Raw genomic sequence first — 20577 nt, forward strand, 5'->3', positions numbered from 1 at the left:
CCACCAAAATCAATATAATGAACCTACACACGATTGAACAAATTGCTAAAACATCTATTGACCTTGTGTGAAAAGCTCAAAAACTCAAAACCCAATATTTTGCCACAGTTTACAATTAGAACTGTATTGTGTATAGGTGTGTGTGATGGCAAGAACATGCATGTTTGTGTCAGGTAGAGGACACAGTTTGCTTTATGAATTTTCCATGTGTTATGAGAAAAGCTTTTGTCGCTAGAAAGGTATTGGAAAAGTCAGATAAGTATAAAATATGTACATTTACGTGGAGAGTTGCTTGAGTCTACTTTATGCAGTGGTTCTTTTGGGCACAGTGCTGAAGTTACATGGAATTTGAATTAAATGAGGTTTCATTAACTATTTCTTGTTTATCCAAACAGGTATGCTTTCAGGGGCATCAATTCCAATTCTGTCTCAGGTAATTTGTAGAACTGTTTTTAGATATTTACATCTATTACTGAAAATTGATGTCAGCGTTTGGTATGCAAGTAACTTTTGATCTGGACTAAAGTGATCTGCTACTGTAACTATACCAGTGAATTTTATATTGCAACTCATTTACAAGTAAAATTAATATTGAGATAGAGTTGTAGCAATCGAGATGTTCTCATGCTCAAACAGATTGATCAGGTTAACATGATTGAGTATATCATTATTGTATGATGTTCATTCGGTCAAATTTTATGATTTGAATAAGATTCTTTTAAGCATCAATTAAAAGTTTTCATTATTCATGGTCACGGATGCATTAAATTATGCTGAACCTTCCCTAATTTACTATTTTATATTTTGCAGACATTTTTGGTGTGGCAGTTGTTCTTGTCATTCATATTTTTAGGACGCCGCTACACTACAAATCAGATTTTTGGTTGTTTACTAATATCTATTGGCGTGATCATAACAGTTTCTAGGTATTTGCTTGTCCTTTTGCCCTTTAAATTGTATGTATGTCTTAATAATATCAAATATTTCATCTAATGAATGATGAGGATCAAAACTTTCAAATTATGTAGAACCATGAATTGTCCTTAAAATAATATTGGTGTGTATATTGAAGGAGTGTATTTTTTGATGTTTGAGAGTTTTTGGACCTGTATGTATTACAAGTGTTTGAGCTATACCAATTGGATTGGCATTCTTTCTCCAGTATAAACATTGAACTGGCTGTCTTAGTACAAGAGCACTATAGCTATATGCATAGTGCATCTTTATATGCCAAATTGACCTTTGTTTTTCCTCTGCAGTGGAGCAGGCAAAGGTACATCATTGCAGCAGACAGGATTTCTCTGGCCACTTTTGATGATACTCTCTTTCTTGTTTCAAGCCGGAGATACAATTCTAAAGGTTACAAACATTCAAATCACATAAATCATAGAAGGCTATATTTAATATTTATAATGATGGTTTAAGAGTGTATTTTCTAATCTGCTATTTTCTCTTCAACAGGAAATAATTTTCCGGGATGCAGCCAAACAACTAAAGGTACTCCTGGTAAATTTGACTTCTGTTTTGACATAAAAAATTATGCCTGTAAACGTTACTTTCTGCTTGTATACCACAGAAATAAACCAGCGTGGTTGTAATTTTCTTATAACCCAGAATATTATCTCTTTTATTCATAAGCTGTAGTCCTCTTATCATGCAGGGTCGATCTGTGGACCTATTTGTAATTAATTCTTTTGGATCAGGCTTCCAGGTGAATCTGTTTAACAAACATCCAGTCGTGATCTTTATTTTATTTAATATGTGTTTTAAAAACCTAATTACTAAAACTACTATGGTTATTTTATTTTTGCAATTTGTTTTCATTTTAGTTTAGGACTTGCTTCATACTCAAAACTCTTCTTTTATAGCCAATCAGATAAAATTGGTAACTTATTTATCATTTGACTATTCTCTCGCAGGCCTTGTTTATTTTGCTATTACTTCCATTTCTATCAAGACTTTGGGGTGTTCCTTTTAACCATCTTCCTGGCTACTTGAGAGATGGAGCAGCTTGTTTTGTAAATGCTGGATCTCTAGCAAAGGGTAATATATGCTTCTGCTAGCTTTCTATAATACTTTGTTTTTGTTTATATGTCTTAATCTCTGGTGTGTCAATTGCAGAAAGCGAGGATGGTACTGTGTGACTTTTGCATGATAGTAGACTGTAATATGTATCATAAATGCAAAATAGACTTTAATATGTATCATAAATGCCAATAGTCATTTTGCATTGTTACGTTTCATACTTTTTGAAATTTACATTTATCATCTTACTACAGGAAGTTATACTCCAAACAATAGAAGGTTGTCCACCAGCATTGAGATGATTACTCAGTGTTTGCCTGAGACTTGTGGACATGTGGATGGCAAAATTATTCCAGGCTTTGGGGTTGGTGGGGAACAAATTAAAATAATATATTAAAAATGACACATTAAAAAGAAAAATAATTCTTTTATCAAATCATCCATTTGCTAATTATAATATTATTTTTAAATATGATTTTTATCGACCAAAGTTATCAAGTACAAACAATTTGAGAATCATTTTTGACAAATGACAAAATGACAAATTCCCAAAACAAAGTATGCATAGTTGGATTCGACCACTAGCTTAGAAACTAGAGCTATTTTCTGAGATTCTGCTGGAAAACTTGGAGATTTCTTTCCATTACTGTAACAGCTGGACCCTACTCAACATGAGCCCAACCAATCTTCACTACACATCTTGGTGCTGATCAACATGTTCCAGCTCCTTATGCTCTACATCCTCCCATGTTGTTGAATAGCAATGTACTTCGGTGTCTTTTCATCAATAAAATGCAAGATACTATGTCAATAATATTCTCTGCTCTGTTAGAGGTAATTTTGTTTCTCATGAAAGAGTGGAATAAAGCAATATGTGGACTGGTTTTCTTCAGTAGTGAAGGAGCTATGAACCTACAAGGAGAGGAGTATAGCAAGTGTATGAAAACATCCAGAGACCAATATAGCTGCTATAAGATAAGACAAATTTATTCATGTCCAACAAGAGACCATGAGGGTCTAAGAGACTGAAAAGCGTAAAAAGAGAAAACCACCATTAGTGGGGCACCAAATAGTGTCCACGTGAAGAGAAAAACAAGAACCGAAGAAAGAAAAACCAACTACTCCTATAGGCAAGAAGTAGTAAAAAACTGAGGGGTACTGCCCTGGGCGAGAGTGAGCCCTGGATCGTCTCGAAGAGTTGGTAGAAGTAGGGTGATGTTTTCAAGTGTACCCTCTCCAAGGTCTCACAGACTTGGTGTGATTGAAAGAGTGGCAAAGGGGCCACTTCGACCCCTGAACTGGGGACTCAGGAGGAAAGAATGAGGTGATGAGCTGGTTAGAGGACTGCACCGAAGATAACTGAGGCAGTAGGATGTGGTCACGAAGTCGTAAGGCCTCTTGAAGATAAAGTGCAAGACACCATTGATCAGTGTATTTGAAGAAATTCAAGAGGGATATGCACTCTAAGAACAACCAGTGGAACCTCCCTCTAATCTTGTAGAAGACGAGGCAGTGAAAAATAAAGTGGGTCTTAGTATCCGCCTCCCCAAGCTAGCAGAGACGGTAAATCCTCACCTCTATCGATTTGATGAACAATCTGAATACGTAGTTGACAAGAGTTCACTTTAAAAGAACCTAAAGAGATGCTCGAGGGCATGTGTCCAGTGGCTAGTGAGGTACCAAGGGTGCACAATAATACCATCTTGGATAACCATGAAGTACTCAACATAGAAAGCCATTCTTAGTTGAAGACCCCCTAGAGGGTTGCTCCAAGTTGTGATAATATATAGTTTGCAGATGTTAGTCTTGTAGTGCTTGTTCAACTCCTAGTGAGTAGAGGAGGTGAGCGGGGGTGTCCAAAGAAAAGTGAAAGAGAGGAAGGCAGTCCATCGAGATCCCAATCAAACCAAGAAGAGAAAAAGCTTGGGCGAACCAGCAATGCACCACAAAAAATGCTCTTATTTTGCACAAAGTGGGCTTGCCAATCTTTGTTGAACTCTTGTAGCTATTGAGTTTAGTAAAATTGATTAATGCAATTCTATTCAATGGAACTTCCAATGTTATGTTCATTTTTAGGTGGCACCTTTGAGACCTTTCTTCACCTCATTCTCATCCAAGGGAACAACTCTACTAGGTCACACCACATACCATTCTAGATTCAATGCATATGTGGCCATGTGTAGAGGGTTGTTCAACTTCTGCCACCTCCAGGTAGATTTGTAGGTAGGTTCTTGTTCATGAATAATACCCTTTATCTTGCTAAGTGTGCTATCAATGCACTCGTAAATCTCCTTAATGTCAGGACTATTAAAACCTTCAAATCTATTAATGTTGAAAATAGGGGATGTGAGAGTTGTGATGCATCTTGAATTTGGCCAAAAAATACGATTCACTACATGCTTCTTCAACCACATCCTCTTCTTTGTGTTGGACTACCCCAACTTAGTACAATTCTATGTTATGCCTGTGAATTGCAAGGATTCCTGCAACTCAAGCATCCTCTGCAATAGAATGATGTAAGATGCAATTATGGTCTCTACGGTTTGAAGAATTCCCTTTTTAGAAAGGACTAAAATAGTGCCAATAAGGTGTGATGGCTGCAGCTGACATCAACCCTTCCCTTATATCCACCATGCCCTTCTTAAACCCATCAATTTTGCTAATGTCCTTGAGTGCTTAGTTCATGCCATGCATACAAGTGAATCGATACGTGTGCATGTAAGTAATCTCAATATATTTATTTAACTGCTTTATTAACACAAGGTATAAGAGTAACCAATTGCAATACATTAGGACTTTTTATGTCAAATGGTATGCTATAGGATATCAACTTGAAACTCTACATATTAAATTTGTCAACCACCCTAAGTAAGTAAGGTCCGTCCTTATATATAACTATTAAATTTATCAGTAATAAGTGGATAGTGTCTAATGTGCACCGACCGATCTTTGTTATGCGACATCCATGTGGCATCCCTAGATTAAATTTTATTCTAAGATTGTGGTTCTTAATTTGGTCTACCAAGAGTTGGAGAAGAAACATTTGCTTTGCCTACTCTAGACATATGCTCCTTGTAATAAGGAGATCAAGCAACATGAAAGGGAATGCCATTGCCAAAAAAGCACTGCAGTTACCTCTCCTCTCTAGCTTGTGTATATAATATCAACATATTTGTAACTGGGTTTGTTGATTTTGAACCCATGGACTTTGTTTTCTCTCTTGATGTCATTGCATCACACCAAAATTGGGAACTATTGATGCGAGCTATGTTCCACTACAACATGCAAAATTGAATACTTATTACTTAGTATTCCAAGATGAAACACCAAATCTCCAACTCCTAAACAAGTATGCTCATATGGTAAACAATGAATCTGGATTGTGTGATCAAATGAGACAACTCAAAGGTTCCTTTCTTAATTTGGACTTAACTTAGTTATAATGATGTGATATGAAAGGTGTCACAAAGTTACTTATGTTGCCCATTCAATGGATATCAACTGGACTTGGACTTGTTCCAATTACTTCCAACTAAAAAAACTATACGAAGAAGGGGTTTACAAAGTTAATCTACTCCTAGAATGCAATAAATTGTGGATGCCTTTGTATTCTACTAGACTTAGTTTAGCCATCTATATCAACCAAGCTAGTACAGTCTCCAAAGATAAATGTAAGATGTTCAAACTACCACCATTACATTAACATCCATCCATGCATATCAATGTGCAAGCAATAATTGAAGTTAAGCACATAATATTCCATTCAACCACACAAGACAAATTTACAATCACAAAGCTATTAGTGGTTTGGTCTAAGTGAGTTCACCAAAGGTGCATCTAAAATATCTTCCATTCAACTAAACACCACTTCTAATCAACATGAAATAAATTGCTACTCTAAGTGAGGAAGTGTGGAAACCATGCAATATTCCAAAATGATATAAACCATAGTTAGAAAACTCTCACTCAGCAACAACTCGCCATGCCCCCAAATGTTTATTCTCGAAAAAATTGGCCAATTTTAAAAAAAACGAGGGACCCTAAAAAAATCACTAAAATTTAATTAAAAATACATTTTTTTACAAATTTCAATGAGAAGATGCATTTAGTGAGTTAATTAAAGAGGACACAAAAGAAACAAGTAGAATATGTATATATATATATATAAATGCATAGTGGATACAAAATCGCATTCTAATGCGGAATGCTGATGGCGGGAAGCAAAATAGTAAATAGTTTCTGTCAAACTAGAAGTAAATACTAAATACATCAATACAATCACATCTTCCTCTTCCCAGCTCTACTAGCAGAAAAGAGAGGGGGTCTAGTCCTTGAAGAGGTGCTTCGCACTGGGAGTGGGCATGAGTTGCGTGATTGTGAAGCCTCTAAATGCTAAAATGAAAGCCGGTAATGAAAAAGGGATTTTTTTTGCCTATATCGCTGGTTTGTGCGCGCTGGTGAGTCGTAGGTAGAAACTCGCAAGTACAAAAACTTGCTGAATACTCTGCCATTAATCGACGAGTTTTTGCAGGGAGGCATTTTTTTCTAGAAAAAGCTTGTTGCTGGAAAAACTCAACAATTTTTGCCTAATTATAGAGTAGTCGATGATTATGCGGACTATGATATAAACAATTCACCATGAAGACTAACAATGAATTAAGAACAATTTAGTAGTATCATAGCAACAATTTCAACAAGTCCCTCGTTTACAAATGATCGGAGTGAGGTTTATATAGGAGCCCCCAAATACAAAGAATGACCAAGATCGATTTGGAACCAATTGCCCAGATTAATTTGTGACAAATTGTAATTAGGGGAACCACAAATAGCCAATAAGAAGGCAACAACATATGGGCCAATGAGAAAATTATAGTCTACATCACCTTGAGGATGAACCAATGAGAAAATAACATGTTCCAAATGTCCATTTGTGAATGATTCTAATTGGACAATCTTGGAGCTCTTTGATTGGTTGAATGATGACTAGACGCAACCTCATCTTGCTCACCTTTGATCCCTTGTTTCAATTTTTCATCCTCTCCCTTTAAGAAATTTCCTCATCGAACTTGTCTTTGAAATTGTTGTTGATATCTTGATTTTTTTGAAGTGACGTGTTTGTCTATATTGATTATCGACTTGTAAATCTTCAAGCTGTTGAACCTTTGATGATGGTTAGCTTTCTCATTTGCAAACCTTTCTTCCTTGCATAATTTGACCATCCTTGTATGGTGAAGTCTTCCTCTCCCATTGTTTAGAACATTCTTGATACCTTTATCCTAAGTTATCGGTTTGAGTTCAATTCCAAGTTCAAAGTTCGAGAACCGGTTCGCAAGTTTGTCAAAACTTTGGAAAGGGGTTTGGGTTCATTAGTACAAAAACATGTAAATTATATATATATATATATATATGTATGTATGTATGTATGTATATACACATATTTATGAAGCATGAGTTAAAATTAGAATGTAGCATAGTAGCATAAACACATTTGAACAACAAAAACACCATAAACTTGTAATCATAGTGATCATACCATCGTATAGTTCAACATCAAAGATTCAAAACATCAAAAATAAATCATAGAATCAAGTTCAAGTATCATTGTTTCATGTTCATTGTTCAACTAATGAAATAAAAATCTATTAATATTCTAAGTTCTTCAATCTTCATCTTCTTCATATTCATCGTCTTCGTCTTCATCTTCGTCTTCTTCTTCTTCTTCTTCTTCGTCTTCTTCTTCTTTGGCATTAGTTGACTCACCAATAGAGCTAAGGCCAATAGGATCAGCAGCAACAACAATGGTAATGGCATCAAATTTTTCAAAAAATGACAATGACAATGACAACGAGAGGCCACCAAAAGCATTTCATAACAACCTTTTAGGGTTGTGGATGCCAAAAACTTTTTAAATTTTGCAAAAAAAAGAACATTATTGCGGTTTGCAGGGCCCATAAAGCACGTGGTTTGAACTTGGTCCATTTGTTTTTGGCCTGGTTCGCTCGGGTTTGAACTAGAGCAAAGCCGAACCAACAGACAAAAATTGGAACCCTGCCCGAACCAAACTACGAACCGGACCCAAAGTTTGAACCAATTCGAACTTTGTCATGTCCCCAAATTTTAATGTAATAATTAAATTAAATTAATTGGTCCCAATATTTAAATAATATCATAAAACGACCTTTAATTAGTTACTTTAATTAATAAATATGGAGCCCAAGTTAATATTTGTATGTGGTTCCAATTGATTTAGTATAGCTTGGACCATTTTTATTTTAATTGTTTTTGTAGGTGTTGTCGTCCGCTATCTTTGTAAACCCTTGGGAGTTCCTCTGAAGGGTATCTAAACATGACATGTAGGTAGTAGTTGGCATGCGATTTAGAGTATTTTATTGTATGCAAATTCCTGTTGGAGTTCTGTATTGTTCGCCATTATGGAAGTCAGAGATCTTCCCTACTTGGCTCTTGCGGTCTTGGTGGGAATCAACCCTCACCGTATTCCATCCATTGAATTTCTTTGATTTGGATTTGGCAAATCTGGAACACCATTTTTGGTCTGGAATATATGTATCTATCTGTGATTATCTCATTATATTCCGGTGTCTCTTTGTACAATTTCCTTTAAAGTTGTTAAATCATTTTTGGAGGACTTAGCATTGGTGAATCTAAAGAACAACACCGTACCGTCCTTTGCAAGGACCGTATGGCCTTCCTTGACATGCTGAATGGTCATCTCCAAGGCCTTCTCAATACCCCCTTATGGCCTCCTTCCCCTTACCCCACGTTCCCCTGTTTTGCATCTCACTGTACGACCTCTTAGTGTATGGCCTCATAGCCACTATCATACGACTCCACCATACAGCCACATCCAACCTCTCACTATATGACCTCTCAACATATGGCCTCATAGCCACTACTGTACGACTCAGTCACTCCTCCCTCTAGATTGTACACCACCCTCAATTTGCTCCCTCCCTTTCGTACAACACCCTCTGACTACTTGACGGAGACGGAATAAGGTATACAGAGGAATCATGTCTTCAACTGCGGGGATTGGAACACTAATGGTATTAGAACAATTGCCTTCGGGTCGAGATCCCCTTCAGGAAGTCATTGCCTTCTGGTCGAGATTCCCTTTGAGAAGTCATTGCCTTTGGGTCGAGATATCCTTTGGGTTGAGATTACCTTCGGATCGAAATTGCTTTTGGACAGAGATCCCCTTCGGGTCGAGATTGCGTTTGGATAGAGATCCCCTTTCAGACGAAATCCTCTTTGGGCCAATATTGTGTTTGGGATGAGATCGCCTTCAGGCCAAGTTCGCTTTCAAAACATTACAATGGTATTAGAGCAATTGCTTTTAGGTCGAGATCCCCTTTGGGTTGCGATCCCCTTCGAGTCGAGATCCCCTTCGCGTCGAGATTGCCTCTCCCCTTTGGGCTGAGATCACCTTCAAGACATTACAAACTTATGTAGCTCCGGGGGGTCCAAGGACAAACCGTGGTAACTTTGCCTTTATCCATAACCTCCTTGGCTCAAGAATCCATTAGCTTTGATCCCTCATACGGATAACTTGGAGACCCTATTAATTTCTCCTTGAATTGAATCGTGTTTGATCCTCATGGAAAACTGATGCAAATAGGGACAAGTTGATCTCCCTATAAGATAGTTTTTATTCTTCAAGCATTTAATTGTGATGTCCCTATTTTTGGTGAGCTCCTGTAGGCGATTGAGTCAGTTCATTACATCGACCCTTGTGAGCTAACAATGTGATTTGAGGGTCTTTGTGGTGGATTTGCTATTTTTAGTAAGTCCTATTCAAGCATGTGCCATATTTGGCAATGTAGATGGTGGTGCTGGCAGTTGGTCATCACCTACAGTGGATGGAGCTATTTATTGTGTGGGTTCGTATTTATTAATTTATTATTAAGTTATATTATAATAAGGCACTTTATTATATTTAAATGATATAAAATGATGTTGTGCTGAGGAAGCGTCTTAAGTGGATTTATGTTTGGGAAACTTGTCCATTTGGAGATTATATTATGAGCCTAATTGATGAGAAAAGCATCCGATTGTTTATTTGCTTTTGTTCCCTATGAAGAGTTTTTGAGTTTGGTGATTTGTGTGCCCTTGCTGAAGCATAAGGGTTTTGTTTCTGAGAAGTGCGCAGTGATTCACAGCTGAGGTGTTGTGAATTATTTTTGAGAATTGTTCAATTGAATATTATATTTGCTTTCTTGCTGGCTGAGGGTTTGAAGTCTGAGAATTGCATTGGAAGTTGAGTTGCAAATTATTGCTGAGGTATAATAATATGCCTTTGCTTCTCCACTGTTTCTTACTGTATCTAAGAAGTAAATCCATGCTGAAGAAATTGATTGCATTTGGAGTAATTACTAAGCTGCTGTAGTCAATCCAACTCCTGCGATTTTATTCTGGACATTCACAGTGCCTTGTGAGAGGGCTTTGTTGCCATTGAAGACAGGGATTATTTTATACAGGGCCATTTTGATTATTTTCTAGGGCCTGCAAATGATCTCCTAGGGCCTGCAAATCATTTCCTAAGGCCTGCGATTTGATTTCAGAGGCTTGCGTTTTACTTTCTGTGGCCTGCAATTAATTCTGGTTGGGCTGCGATCTACAATTGGAGGGTCTGTGTAGATTCCAGGGGTCTGCAAATTGAGTCTGGGCAAGCGTTTATTACTGGCTGTCTTGGAGATGTAGAAGGCAGAGATTTTTTTGAAGAGGTGGGTTTATACTTGAAAGCTGCTGTTAGACTTTGGGCGTTTGGCTTGGGGGCATAACAGGTTCCATCATTCATTATTATATTTCTTCTTACTGTTGTAGCTGGGAGTGTTAATAAATAATGGTAATTGTAAATTGGGAATTCAAGAAATTGAGTTTGGAAAAAGAGTGCAAATTGATTAATGAAAGTTATATTTCATTGCACACTTAGCTTGATTTTATTGTGAATTTTATTTGCATGTTTAATAAACTGTTCATTTTGAAATACCAAATTCGAATTGTATTTGGTTTGCTGACACATTTGGATAGAGAGATTCCTTGCAATATGTTTGATAAAATGTCAACAACTGATTAGTGAGAAAAATCAGTGTTTGTTGTGAACTATAACGAGTTTGGGGCTATTACATTAATCAAGTGGAAAGCTGGCTTATTCTCCAAAATGAATGATTACTAAAAGCCGTATTACCCATTTTGTTGACTTGGCTTATTCTCCAAGTGGTTCAATTTGCAAAGAAGTGCACTTTTCATTTGTGAAAAGATCTGTCCTATTGATAAGGAGCATTATATAGAGGTTGAATGATGAAAGAGAAGTGTGTGTATTGTGTATCAAGAAGACAATCAATTATATAATATATGCATCAGATCAAGAGAGGATATTATATAAAGATCTAAAGTGAAGTATATGAAGAGTTTGTAATCGACTTTCAAGAAGAGATTGTGGATAATCTATGAGTCTTATGATCAGATCATAGAAGACTTTATGACAGATATGTAGAAGAGACTTATTGTAAATTGTGGAATAATGGCTACCCCAAAGGATGGAATTGGTCATAGTTGGATCTTGCCGCTTTGGAATAATGATTACCCCAAGCAATGGAAGTGATCATAGTTGGACGTTGCTGCCGCTTGTGGAATAATGATTACCCCAAGTGATGGAACTGGTCATAGTTGGACGTTCCTGCCACTTGTGGAATAATGATGATCCCTAGGATGGAACTGGTCATAGTTGGGTGCTCCTACCACTAGTGGAATTCTGAATGGTGATTGCTGTAATGTCCTCCTCTGATATAAGATTTATTAATAAATAATTAATTTAAAATATAAAATAAATAGATAAATAAATGATGGAAAATATTTTAATCCCATCCCTTTTTTATGCATTGGCATATGGTCATCATATATGTATGGCAACTGCTCAACATCGTAAAAGATTACAATTGGTGTTTAAAGTCATTAAAGGAGCAAAAGATATCGTTCACCATTGAATGATTACAACTCAGCATTCTCTAGCTATATCAACTAATTGATGATTAAAGAGGACATGATCAGTCATCGTATTGCCAACAATCAGCATTAAAGAAAGGTGGATGTGGAACATAGTGAAAGGAATCACTAACGATAAGGATGTATTCCTAAGTATTATGCAGCAGCTAAAACCATAGTTTCAAGAATCACGACAATTCATGCAATTCGCGTGATTTGATTCAAGCCAAACGATTTTTTGTGAATCGGTGAATCGAATCAGCGATAAAGGGTTTATGAAATAAGTTGCTCACTAAATTTCAAGGGTATTTTAAATTTGCTGATTTGTGGGCGATTCGATTCTAATTAATGGCCGATTCACGATTTGATTTGGCCTTGTCGATTCCGATCCGATTCTGATTCTTGTTACTTTGGCTAAAACAGAGGCTAAAGTAACAGCAATCAAACACATTAATCAAGCATTGAGTTGCCACCCTTAGATGGACATCTACAATTCTTCAAGGGAGTCAATCAATTCATACTTTTGCATGGTAAGGATAACGGCAATGTTAGAATCTAATTAATGCACCAGAGATTACATACATGAAGGAATCAATAAGGTTTTATGAGATGTTGCCACCTTAGATTAGAACAGTAATGAATAGTGATTAGACAACAAATTCCAACAACAAACTAAGGAATACATACAGGTAATGATTAGGTTGTTCGTTAAGAATAAGAGATTAATTAAGATATGATTGTTAAGTATAAGTATGCATCGTTTCATATAGTGAAGATATAATTAGATTGAATAGACCCGATGACATTATAATTTACACTGATTAAGGACAATTACTTAAAGGCGGTTGTTATGAAGAGATGCGGTCTCTTGAGAAAGGATGCCAATCAAAGAAGATACATGACTTTTAATATGCAACCATTTAGTTATTCAGGGTATATAATGAGGTTGTAACATACAAATTTTTATAACCAAATTTAAACTCATATTAATCTAATTTTATAAGTAACTGATTCCAATTTGCATGGCAATGTTTTTCTACCATCTGTTTATAACTGAAAGAAACTCTTTACAATCTAACTGTTTTACATATTTTGCAGATTATACGAGAAAATAATGTATTGCTAACAATTTAACTACTTCTAACATATTCAACTGAAAATAAAGTAATGGCTAAATATAACAACTGTAATGCTTATACAATATGAAATTAAATGTTTACTCTATCTAGCAATTATAATATCTATTCTCTTAAAAGTAAAAGAGACATATAGTAATAATGAAAGAATCCATTTATCTCGTTGTCCAAGCCAAGGCATTGGTGAGAGGAGAAGCATTGACATAGGCTTAACCTCCTAACCGTGAACCATTACTTATCCCCACACATCCTAAATTAATAGAACCGCCTTCCCTACCTCAGGATCGGGCTTGGGATGTTCATAAGCCCAGCCATCTGAGTAATTGGGTGGGTTGAAGTCCCAATAGTTATTCTCCAAAATAATTGAAGCGTCTAGACAATCAACAAAGATCACATGTTTGACACATTTGCTTAGGGTTCGTTTGGTGAGCGGAATAGGAATACGTATTTTAGAATACTTATTCTGAAATACGTATTCCGGAATAGAACGTATTCCTGTTCTCTGTTTGGTTCAGCGAATATTTGATGGGAATTCGCGGAACTGAAAATTTATGTTTTCTGAAAAAAAAAAAAATGGAATAGGAATACGTATTCCAATACCACCTATTTGGATGGAATTGCAAAACCCTATTTTTGGACCAAAATTGGAATACGTATTCCTATTTTACCTCGTATTCCAATCCCATTTTGGTACATCCAAACAAGGAATTCGAAATTTTTGGAATACGTATTCTAGAATATGTATTCCTATTCCGCTCACCAAATAGGCCCTTAATTTCTACCCTGGCCAAGGATTTCAAGTTGGATCTACAAACCCAATCTCCACCACTCAATTTGACAACATAATTCATTTCTAGAACATGCATGAGCTATTATAGTTTTTACTTATTAATAATTTGTTCTGACTCCATTCTCTTTTGTGCAGATTCTCTACACCTCCTCACCTTCTCAAGCTGCCATGCTGGTGATTCCTAGGTGCTCATGAGTCATATCCACTATATATACTTTATACCTCTTCACCTATAATGGCATTATCGCCTGTGAATTCCTCGGTGTTGGATATAATTACCATCTCAATATGGTATAAATGAGTGTAATGAATTCTGATTAGAGTTATTTATTCATGGTTATCAGTGCATATCCATCCCTTATGCACATGGTTGACATTCTAATAAGAATAAAGATTATCAGTGAGATATTGGACAGATTAATTGGACTAGAATCTTCTCATAACCACCTCGGTTTTAGACTAAAGAATAAGTGGCTTCAGTATTTTAATATAATACAAACAGATACACGACTAGTATGGAAAATAAAATACAAATTCATTCAAGGTTCGATTGGTTTCATAAGATAATCAAGGCTCACAGCCGGCATAGCAGTATGTTAGGAATCAAGACATGGTTCGATGGTTCCACTATTCGGTTCTTATGGTAATCAGGATTCACACAGACATAATAAGTGGAAGAAAATTTAAACAAATTTAGTAAAGCCTTACGTGACACTTTGTCTGCTCTTGAACTCTTGCTGCAAGAAGAAAGACTCCGTTCCTTGCTTAGAGTTGTGGTTATGAAGATGTGGAAATAGTATGGGTTAGTGGAGAGTAGAGAATAAAATCTAGAAAGTATACTCAATTCCTCCTTCAACGAAGAGGGCCGAGAGCCATCGAAAATTAGAGAGGGAAAAGATGGATAGCTGATACAATCATGAGACTCTACTATAAAAGAATAACTTGGCTCATTGGCTTCCAACAGTTACAAGAAGACTTTTCAAATGCAAAACAAATCCTTTTTTAAAAGAAAGAAAAATTAGAGGGAAAGAATAAGAAGTTGAAAGGTTTGATTTTATTATTTTATTATTATTGTTCATTCTTATATATGTTCATATGTATGTATTGATAAGGTGGCATCATTAGATTATAGCTTATAATTTATTGGTGTCACCTTATTTTTATGTATGTATGTTCGTATTCGAGTGTGAATAATAATTGATTAAATAATAAATTGATTAATAATTCTTGAAAGGTATGAATTATAGTTTTTTATTTATATTATTTCTTCAATAGCTCATGCGGTTCCATTAATGCAACATGTTGTCAAAGCCTAGTATCTTAGCGAGGGTAATCTTAGGTCAAACCTGTTGATTCAGATGACTGGACTATTCAACCATCCCCTTCTGATGACCCCATTTAGCAATGCCTCCCCTCTCTTCAGTCTTCTTCCTGCAATCATTCAAGCAAACATTCTTGCCAAGACATTAATTCAAGTTATGTTAATTGTTAATTCAAAACCATTGTCGATCATCTAGTGACCGTTAGAGATTTCATCAACGTCTAAATAACTAACACATTTCACATGATTAGGAAGAAATAAATTGATACAACGGCTATAATTAACCAACTCATTTCGCATGGTCAGGAAGAAATAAATTGATACAACGACTATAATTAACTGACTCGCTTCACATGATCAAGGAGAAATAAATTGATACAATAACTATAATTAACTAACTCACTTCACATGATATTAATTTGTTAAACCAATGGCTATGATCAACATAAAATTTTAGGGCAAAAATTTGGGTTGTAACATCCCCCCCCCCCCCCCCCCCTAAAATTTTTCATCGTCCTCAATGAAAATAATAGCAAATTTAAGTAGTACTTAGTCAGTTATATGAAAAGAGGAAAATTTTCAGTTTTCAATCTTAGAGAAAAGGTAGGGATATCTTTGAAAAATATCATGATAATCCTCCCAGGTGGCATTATCTTCAGCATACTGGTCCCACTAGACCTTGTATTGTGTTATTTCTCGACTTCATAAGCATAGCTTACGTACCTCGAGTATTCTTAGCAGTTTTACCTCTAACACTCCTGGTTCTCGCACCTGCAATAATTTCCAATCAATCATATGTTCATGGTGGGTAATATATTTCTTAAGATATGACACATGGAAGACGTAATGCATCCTGACAAGGGCTGGTGGTAAAGCAATTCTATATGCCACTGGGTTTACAACTTCCAGAACTTCAAATGGTCCTACATATCTTGGGGCTAACTTAGCATTCTTGTCAAACTTAATGGTACTTTAATGAGGTTTAACTCTTAATAACACCTTGTCCCCTACTGAGAATTCTCTGGGTGTTCTTTTGGCATCAACATAACTCTTTTGTCTGTCGTTTGCTTCCTTTAACCTCTGATGAATTTGGATTACCTGTTCCTCCATTTCCTAAAGCATTTCAAGCCTGATAATGATTCTATCTTCCAACCAATTCCAATTCATTGGGGCTTTGTACTTATGACCGTACAAAGCCTCCAATGGAGCCATTCTAATGGTGGACTGATAGGAGTTGTTGTATGCAAATTCTACCAGGAGTAAGTATGTTTCCCATTGGTACTTTCGGTCCATACAATATACTCTTAGGAGATCTTCTAATACTTGATTTACTCGTTCTGTCTGACCATTTATTTTAGGATGATAGGCTGAACTAATATTCAATTTGGTGCCCAAAGCTGTAAATAATGTTTGCCAGAATCTGGAAGTTATCTTAGCATCCCTATTTGAAATAATCTTCTCTAGAATTTTGTGCAACCTGAAGATCTCTTTCATGAACTTATTGGAAATTTTGGGTGCTCCATCAGATAAATTCCCTAGTATGAAATGAGCAACCTTAGTGAATTTGTCAGTCACAACCAAAATAGTGTTGTGTCGATTTCGGGTCAGTGGTAACCCTTGTACAAAATCCATGGATATTACCTACCACTTCCATTTGGGTACTTCGTTTGGGTGCAACAAACCTGCTGGGTACCGATGTTCTGCCTTTACTCTTTGACATTCTAAGCATCTTGCTACAAACTCGATTATTTCCCTTTTCATCCCCTTCCATAAATATAAAGGTTTTATATTAGATAACATTTTCGTTACCCTCGGATGTCCTGAATATAGGGCGGAGTGAAATTTACCTAAAATCTGTCTTTGGAGTTCAGGGTCGTTGGGCACATAAGTTCTGTGGTGGTATCTTAATAATCCATCCTCTTCTAAACTAAACTCTGAATACTTAGGATTTTGTGGGTCTTTGATAAGAGCCAAGCTGATTTCTGTGTAAAACTCATCATGCTCTAGGTGTTGTAAAATTTGGTCCTTTAATCTGAAGTTTATAGTAGTTATTGATGATATATGTCTTCTTTGGCGTAGGGCATCAACTACCTTGTTTTCTTTACCTTTAATGTAACTTATGTTGAACTCATAATCTACTAAGAATTCTAGCCATCTCCTTTGTCTAACATTAAGATTCTGTTGGCTGAAAATATACTTCAAACTATGGTGATCAAATCTAAGCTCAAAAGGTTTTCCAATTAAGTAATGTTTCCACATTTGTAAGGCATGCACAATTGTTGCTAATTCAAGATCACGAGGTGCGTAATTTTCTTCATAATTTTTCAGCTTTCTAGACTCATAAGCAATGATTTGTTCATCTTGCACTAACACACCCCCTAATCCTTCTCCGGATGCATCTGTTATGATTATGCACTGTTTTTGTGGATCAGGCACCCTCAGAATAGTTGCAGTAGTCAATTTTTCTTTCAGAAACTCGAAGGCTGACTGACACATCTCTATCCAAATGAATTTCTTTCCCTTTCTTTGAAGTGAGGTAATTGGATAGGCTATCCTTGAAAAATTCCTGACAAACTTTCTATAGAACCCAGCTAATCCCATAAAGCTCCTAACTTCAGATACATTTTTAGGTATGGGCCATTCCTTAGTTGCTTTAATCTTAGATGGATCCACTGCTATACCTTGGGCTGATATAATGTGCCCTAGATACTAAATTTCCTTTTGGTAAAAAGCACACTTAGATAGTTTCCCATATAACTTGTGTTCTCTTAGTCTGTGCAAAACTATTTCTAAGTACCTCTGATGTTCTTTTTCGTTCTTAGAGTATATTAAAATGTCATCTAGAAAGACTAATTCTGAAATATATTGTTCATTAAATTCATGAAAGCTGCTGGGGCATTGGTTAATCCGAAAGGCAATATTGTAAACTCATAATGTCCGTACTTGGTTTTGAATGTAGTTTTATGTATATCCTCATCTTTAATTCGTAGCTAGTGATATCTTGACCTTAAATCAATTTTTGAAAATACAGTCGCACCCTTCATTTGGTCAAAAAGATCATCTATCCTCGACAATGGGTACCGATTTTTGATGGTGACTTTATTAAGCATCTTGTTATCTATATATAGTCTCATGGTTCCATCCTTCTTCCTTACAAATAACACTGGGATTCCCCATGGTGAGACACTAGGTCGAATCATCTTCTTATCTAGCATATCCTGTAGTTGGATCTGTAATTCCATTAACTCTATGGTCATCATTCTATAAGGAGCTCGGGATATGGGTTCCGCTCCTGGTATCAAGTCTATGGTAAAATCAAATGCTTGGGGAGGGGGTAGTCTAGGAAGTTCCTCAGGAAACACATTTTGATAATTTTTCAAATAAGGGTATTTTTCTTCAAAGGATTCTTTTAACTTTTGCTTAATTTCTCCATCTTAATAAATGTAATCATCTCCATATGTGGTTGTTTTAGACTCCCTTGCATCCTCAATCCTAATTGCGAAAATTTCACAGCCTTTTCTCTCGTACCTCTTAAGTTGCATTGCAGAAATTTGTTTTGATCTAATTTCATGTTTAATCCATGAAATACTTGTTGGTCTGCCTTGATCATCCACACAGTTGACAGTTTTGGCAAGACAATCTACTTTAGCCTTATGTTCACTGAGCCAATTAATTTCTATGATAATATCATATGACCCCAGCGGTGCTACATATAAGTTCAATTCCATTGAGAAATTCGGAAAGTCAACCCGAGCTTCAAATAGGCATTGCTCCACTTCAGCCCTTGACTGGTTTGCATACTTGACTATCCATGGTTTTGCCATAAAACTAGATCTTTTCGAGAACCTACTTAACAGCCTAGGTGATATAAAACATTCAGATGCTCCAATATCAATTAGTATGGACAAAGGGTTCCTGTAAATCTTACTTGAGTTTCAATGGGGCCTATGTGTTGTTCTACTTGTCTATTATCCAGGGCTGCATGAATCCTTTGCTGAAAGGCTTGTTGCTGTTGCGGCAAAGGTGGTCGCTGTGGCTGGCTGATGTTGGGTTTAATGGGGCACTATTTCATAAAATGATCCCCTCCATAGTTAAAACATCCTCCTGGTGGTCCCTTCTCATTATTCCTGTTGTTCTTATTTGTATAAAAATTGATTTTGACATCCCATGTTCCACTGCTTTTTAATTCAGGTTTATTGCTTTTGTAATCCTTAAACTGCTTTTTTTGTGGCCCGAAGTTAATTCCTTTTGAATTCCAGTTTGTCTCCCTTTTGTTGTCTTGGATGGAGTTTCTAATCTTGTGTTCTTGTTGAACAACCTTTTCTACGGCCTCTTCCATGGTTTGGGGAGCAATAACATCAACAGCTCCTATCTTATTGTTCAACCCCACGATAAATTTTCTTACCTTCAGATTAGTGTTTTGCTGATAAGGTGGCACGTATTTAAGCAATCGTGTGAACCTCTTCCAGTACTTATGCACTGACATGTCTCCTTGTTTTAAGTTCTGGAAATCTAAAAGTTTCTGATCATAAAAAGTTTGAGGCAGCCAACATTTTCGAAAATGCTCACGAATTTCTCCCAGTTGATTTCAGTGGTTCTAATGTTTTGCTCAACCTTGGCATTTCCCCACCAGGTTGCAACTTCTCCAATGAAATCATATATCCCCCAAACTGCCTTTGAGGTCTTAGAGAAATTTTTAATCTCAAAGTATTGTTCCATCTTTGTTAACCATGCTTTTGCTTCCTTCTCGAACTCAAAATCAGAAAACTTAGGTGGTTTTATTTTCTTTATGTTTGCTGATAAATTAGCCACTATTTCTTTCTTCTTTTGCTTCTCTGATTGCTTGGGAGAGGGAGTTTTGTTACGTTTAGAGACTTTTGTCTCTACTCTAAAAGTGGATGTGGTTTGCAGTTCCTCACAGTTCTGCCCTATCTGGGCTGCCATTTCACTTATCCTTCTTTCCATGATTTCTAACTTTAATTGTGTTTCTTACAAGATTTGGAGTAGCAGTTCATTGGAAGATTGAGGGTTCTCGTGTATTATATCTTGGTTTTCAATGTTCTCACTATTATTCATTTTTATGTTTAGGATTCTCACTTTTGTGTCAATTATGTGGATAAAAGAGATCTTTTATAATGAAGAAAAAGTTTTACAATCACATGATTTCAAATAACTTAATTTATTTCATTGCTTCACTAAGCAACCTTATTTACCAAACTTTCCTCTATTGAGGAGGTTTACATCAACATAACATTTACTCTTGCTTTGCAGCACTACATTTTGGTTCAAACTGGTACATATCT

General features: G+C 36.1%; 1 protein-coding gene across 2 annotated transcripts in view; it reads left to right on the forward strand.

Moving 5' to 3' along the window:
- The window catches only part of LOC149575502 (protein CLT1, chloroplastic-like), a 104261-nt gene that overhangs the window by 58539 nt on the left and 25145 nt on the right, over positions 1 to 20577 (forward strand). The window contains exons 3-8 of one of the 2 annotated variants that reach the window (XM_089815241.1): positions 396 to 433; positions 811 to 926; positions 1260 to 1359; positions 1462 to 1506; positions 1661 to 1711; positions 1920 to 2043. In XM_089815241.1, coding sequence (XP_089671367.1) covers positions 396 to 433; positions 811 to 926; positions 1260 to 1359; positions 1462 to 1506; positions 1661 to 1711; positions 1920 to 2043 — 474 coding nt within the window. The remainder of the gene's footprint in view (positions 1 to 395; positions 434 to 810; positions 927 to 1259; positions 1360 to 1461; positions 1507 to 1660; positions 1712 to 1919; positions 2044 to 20577) is intronic. The other variant, XM_089815242.1, reaches the window with a different exon arrangement.

This window comes from Cupressus sempervirens, chromosome 2 (assembly GCF_028749045.1).
Source record: "Cupressus sempervirens isolate cs-2001-9-10 chromosome 2, ASM2874904v1, whole genome shotgun sequence".
Classification (NCBI taxonomy): Eukaryota; Viridiplantae; Streptophyta; class Pinopsida; order Cupressales; family Cupressaceae; genus Cupressus; species Cupressus sempervirens.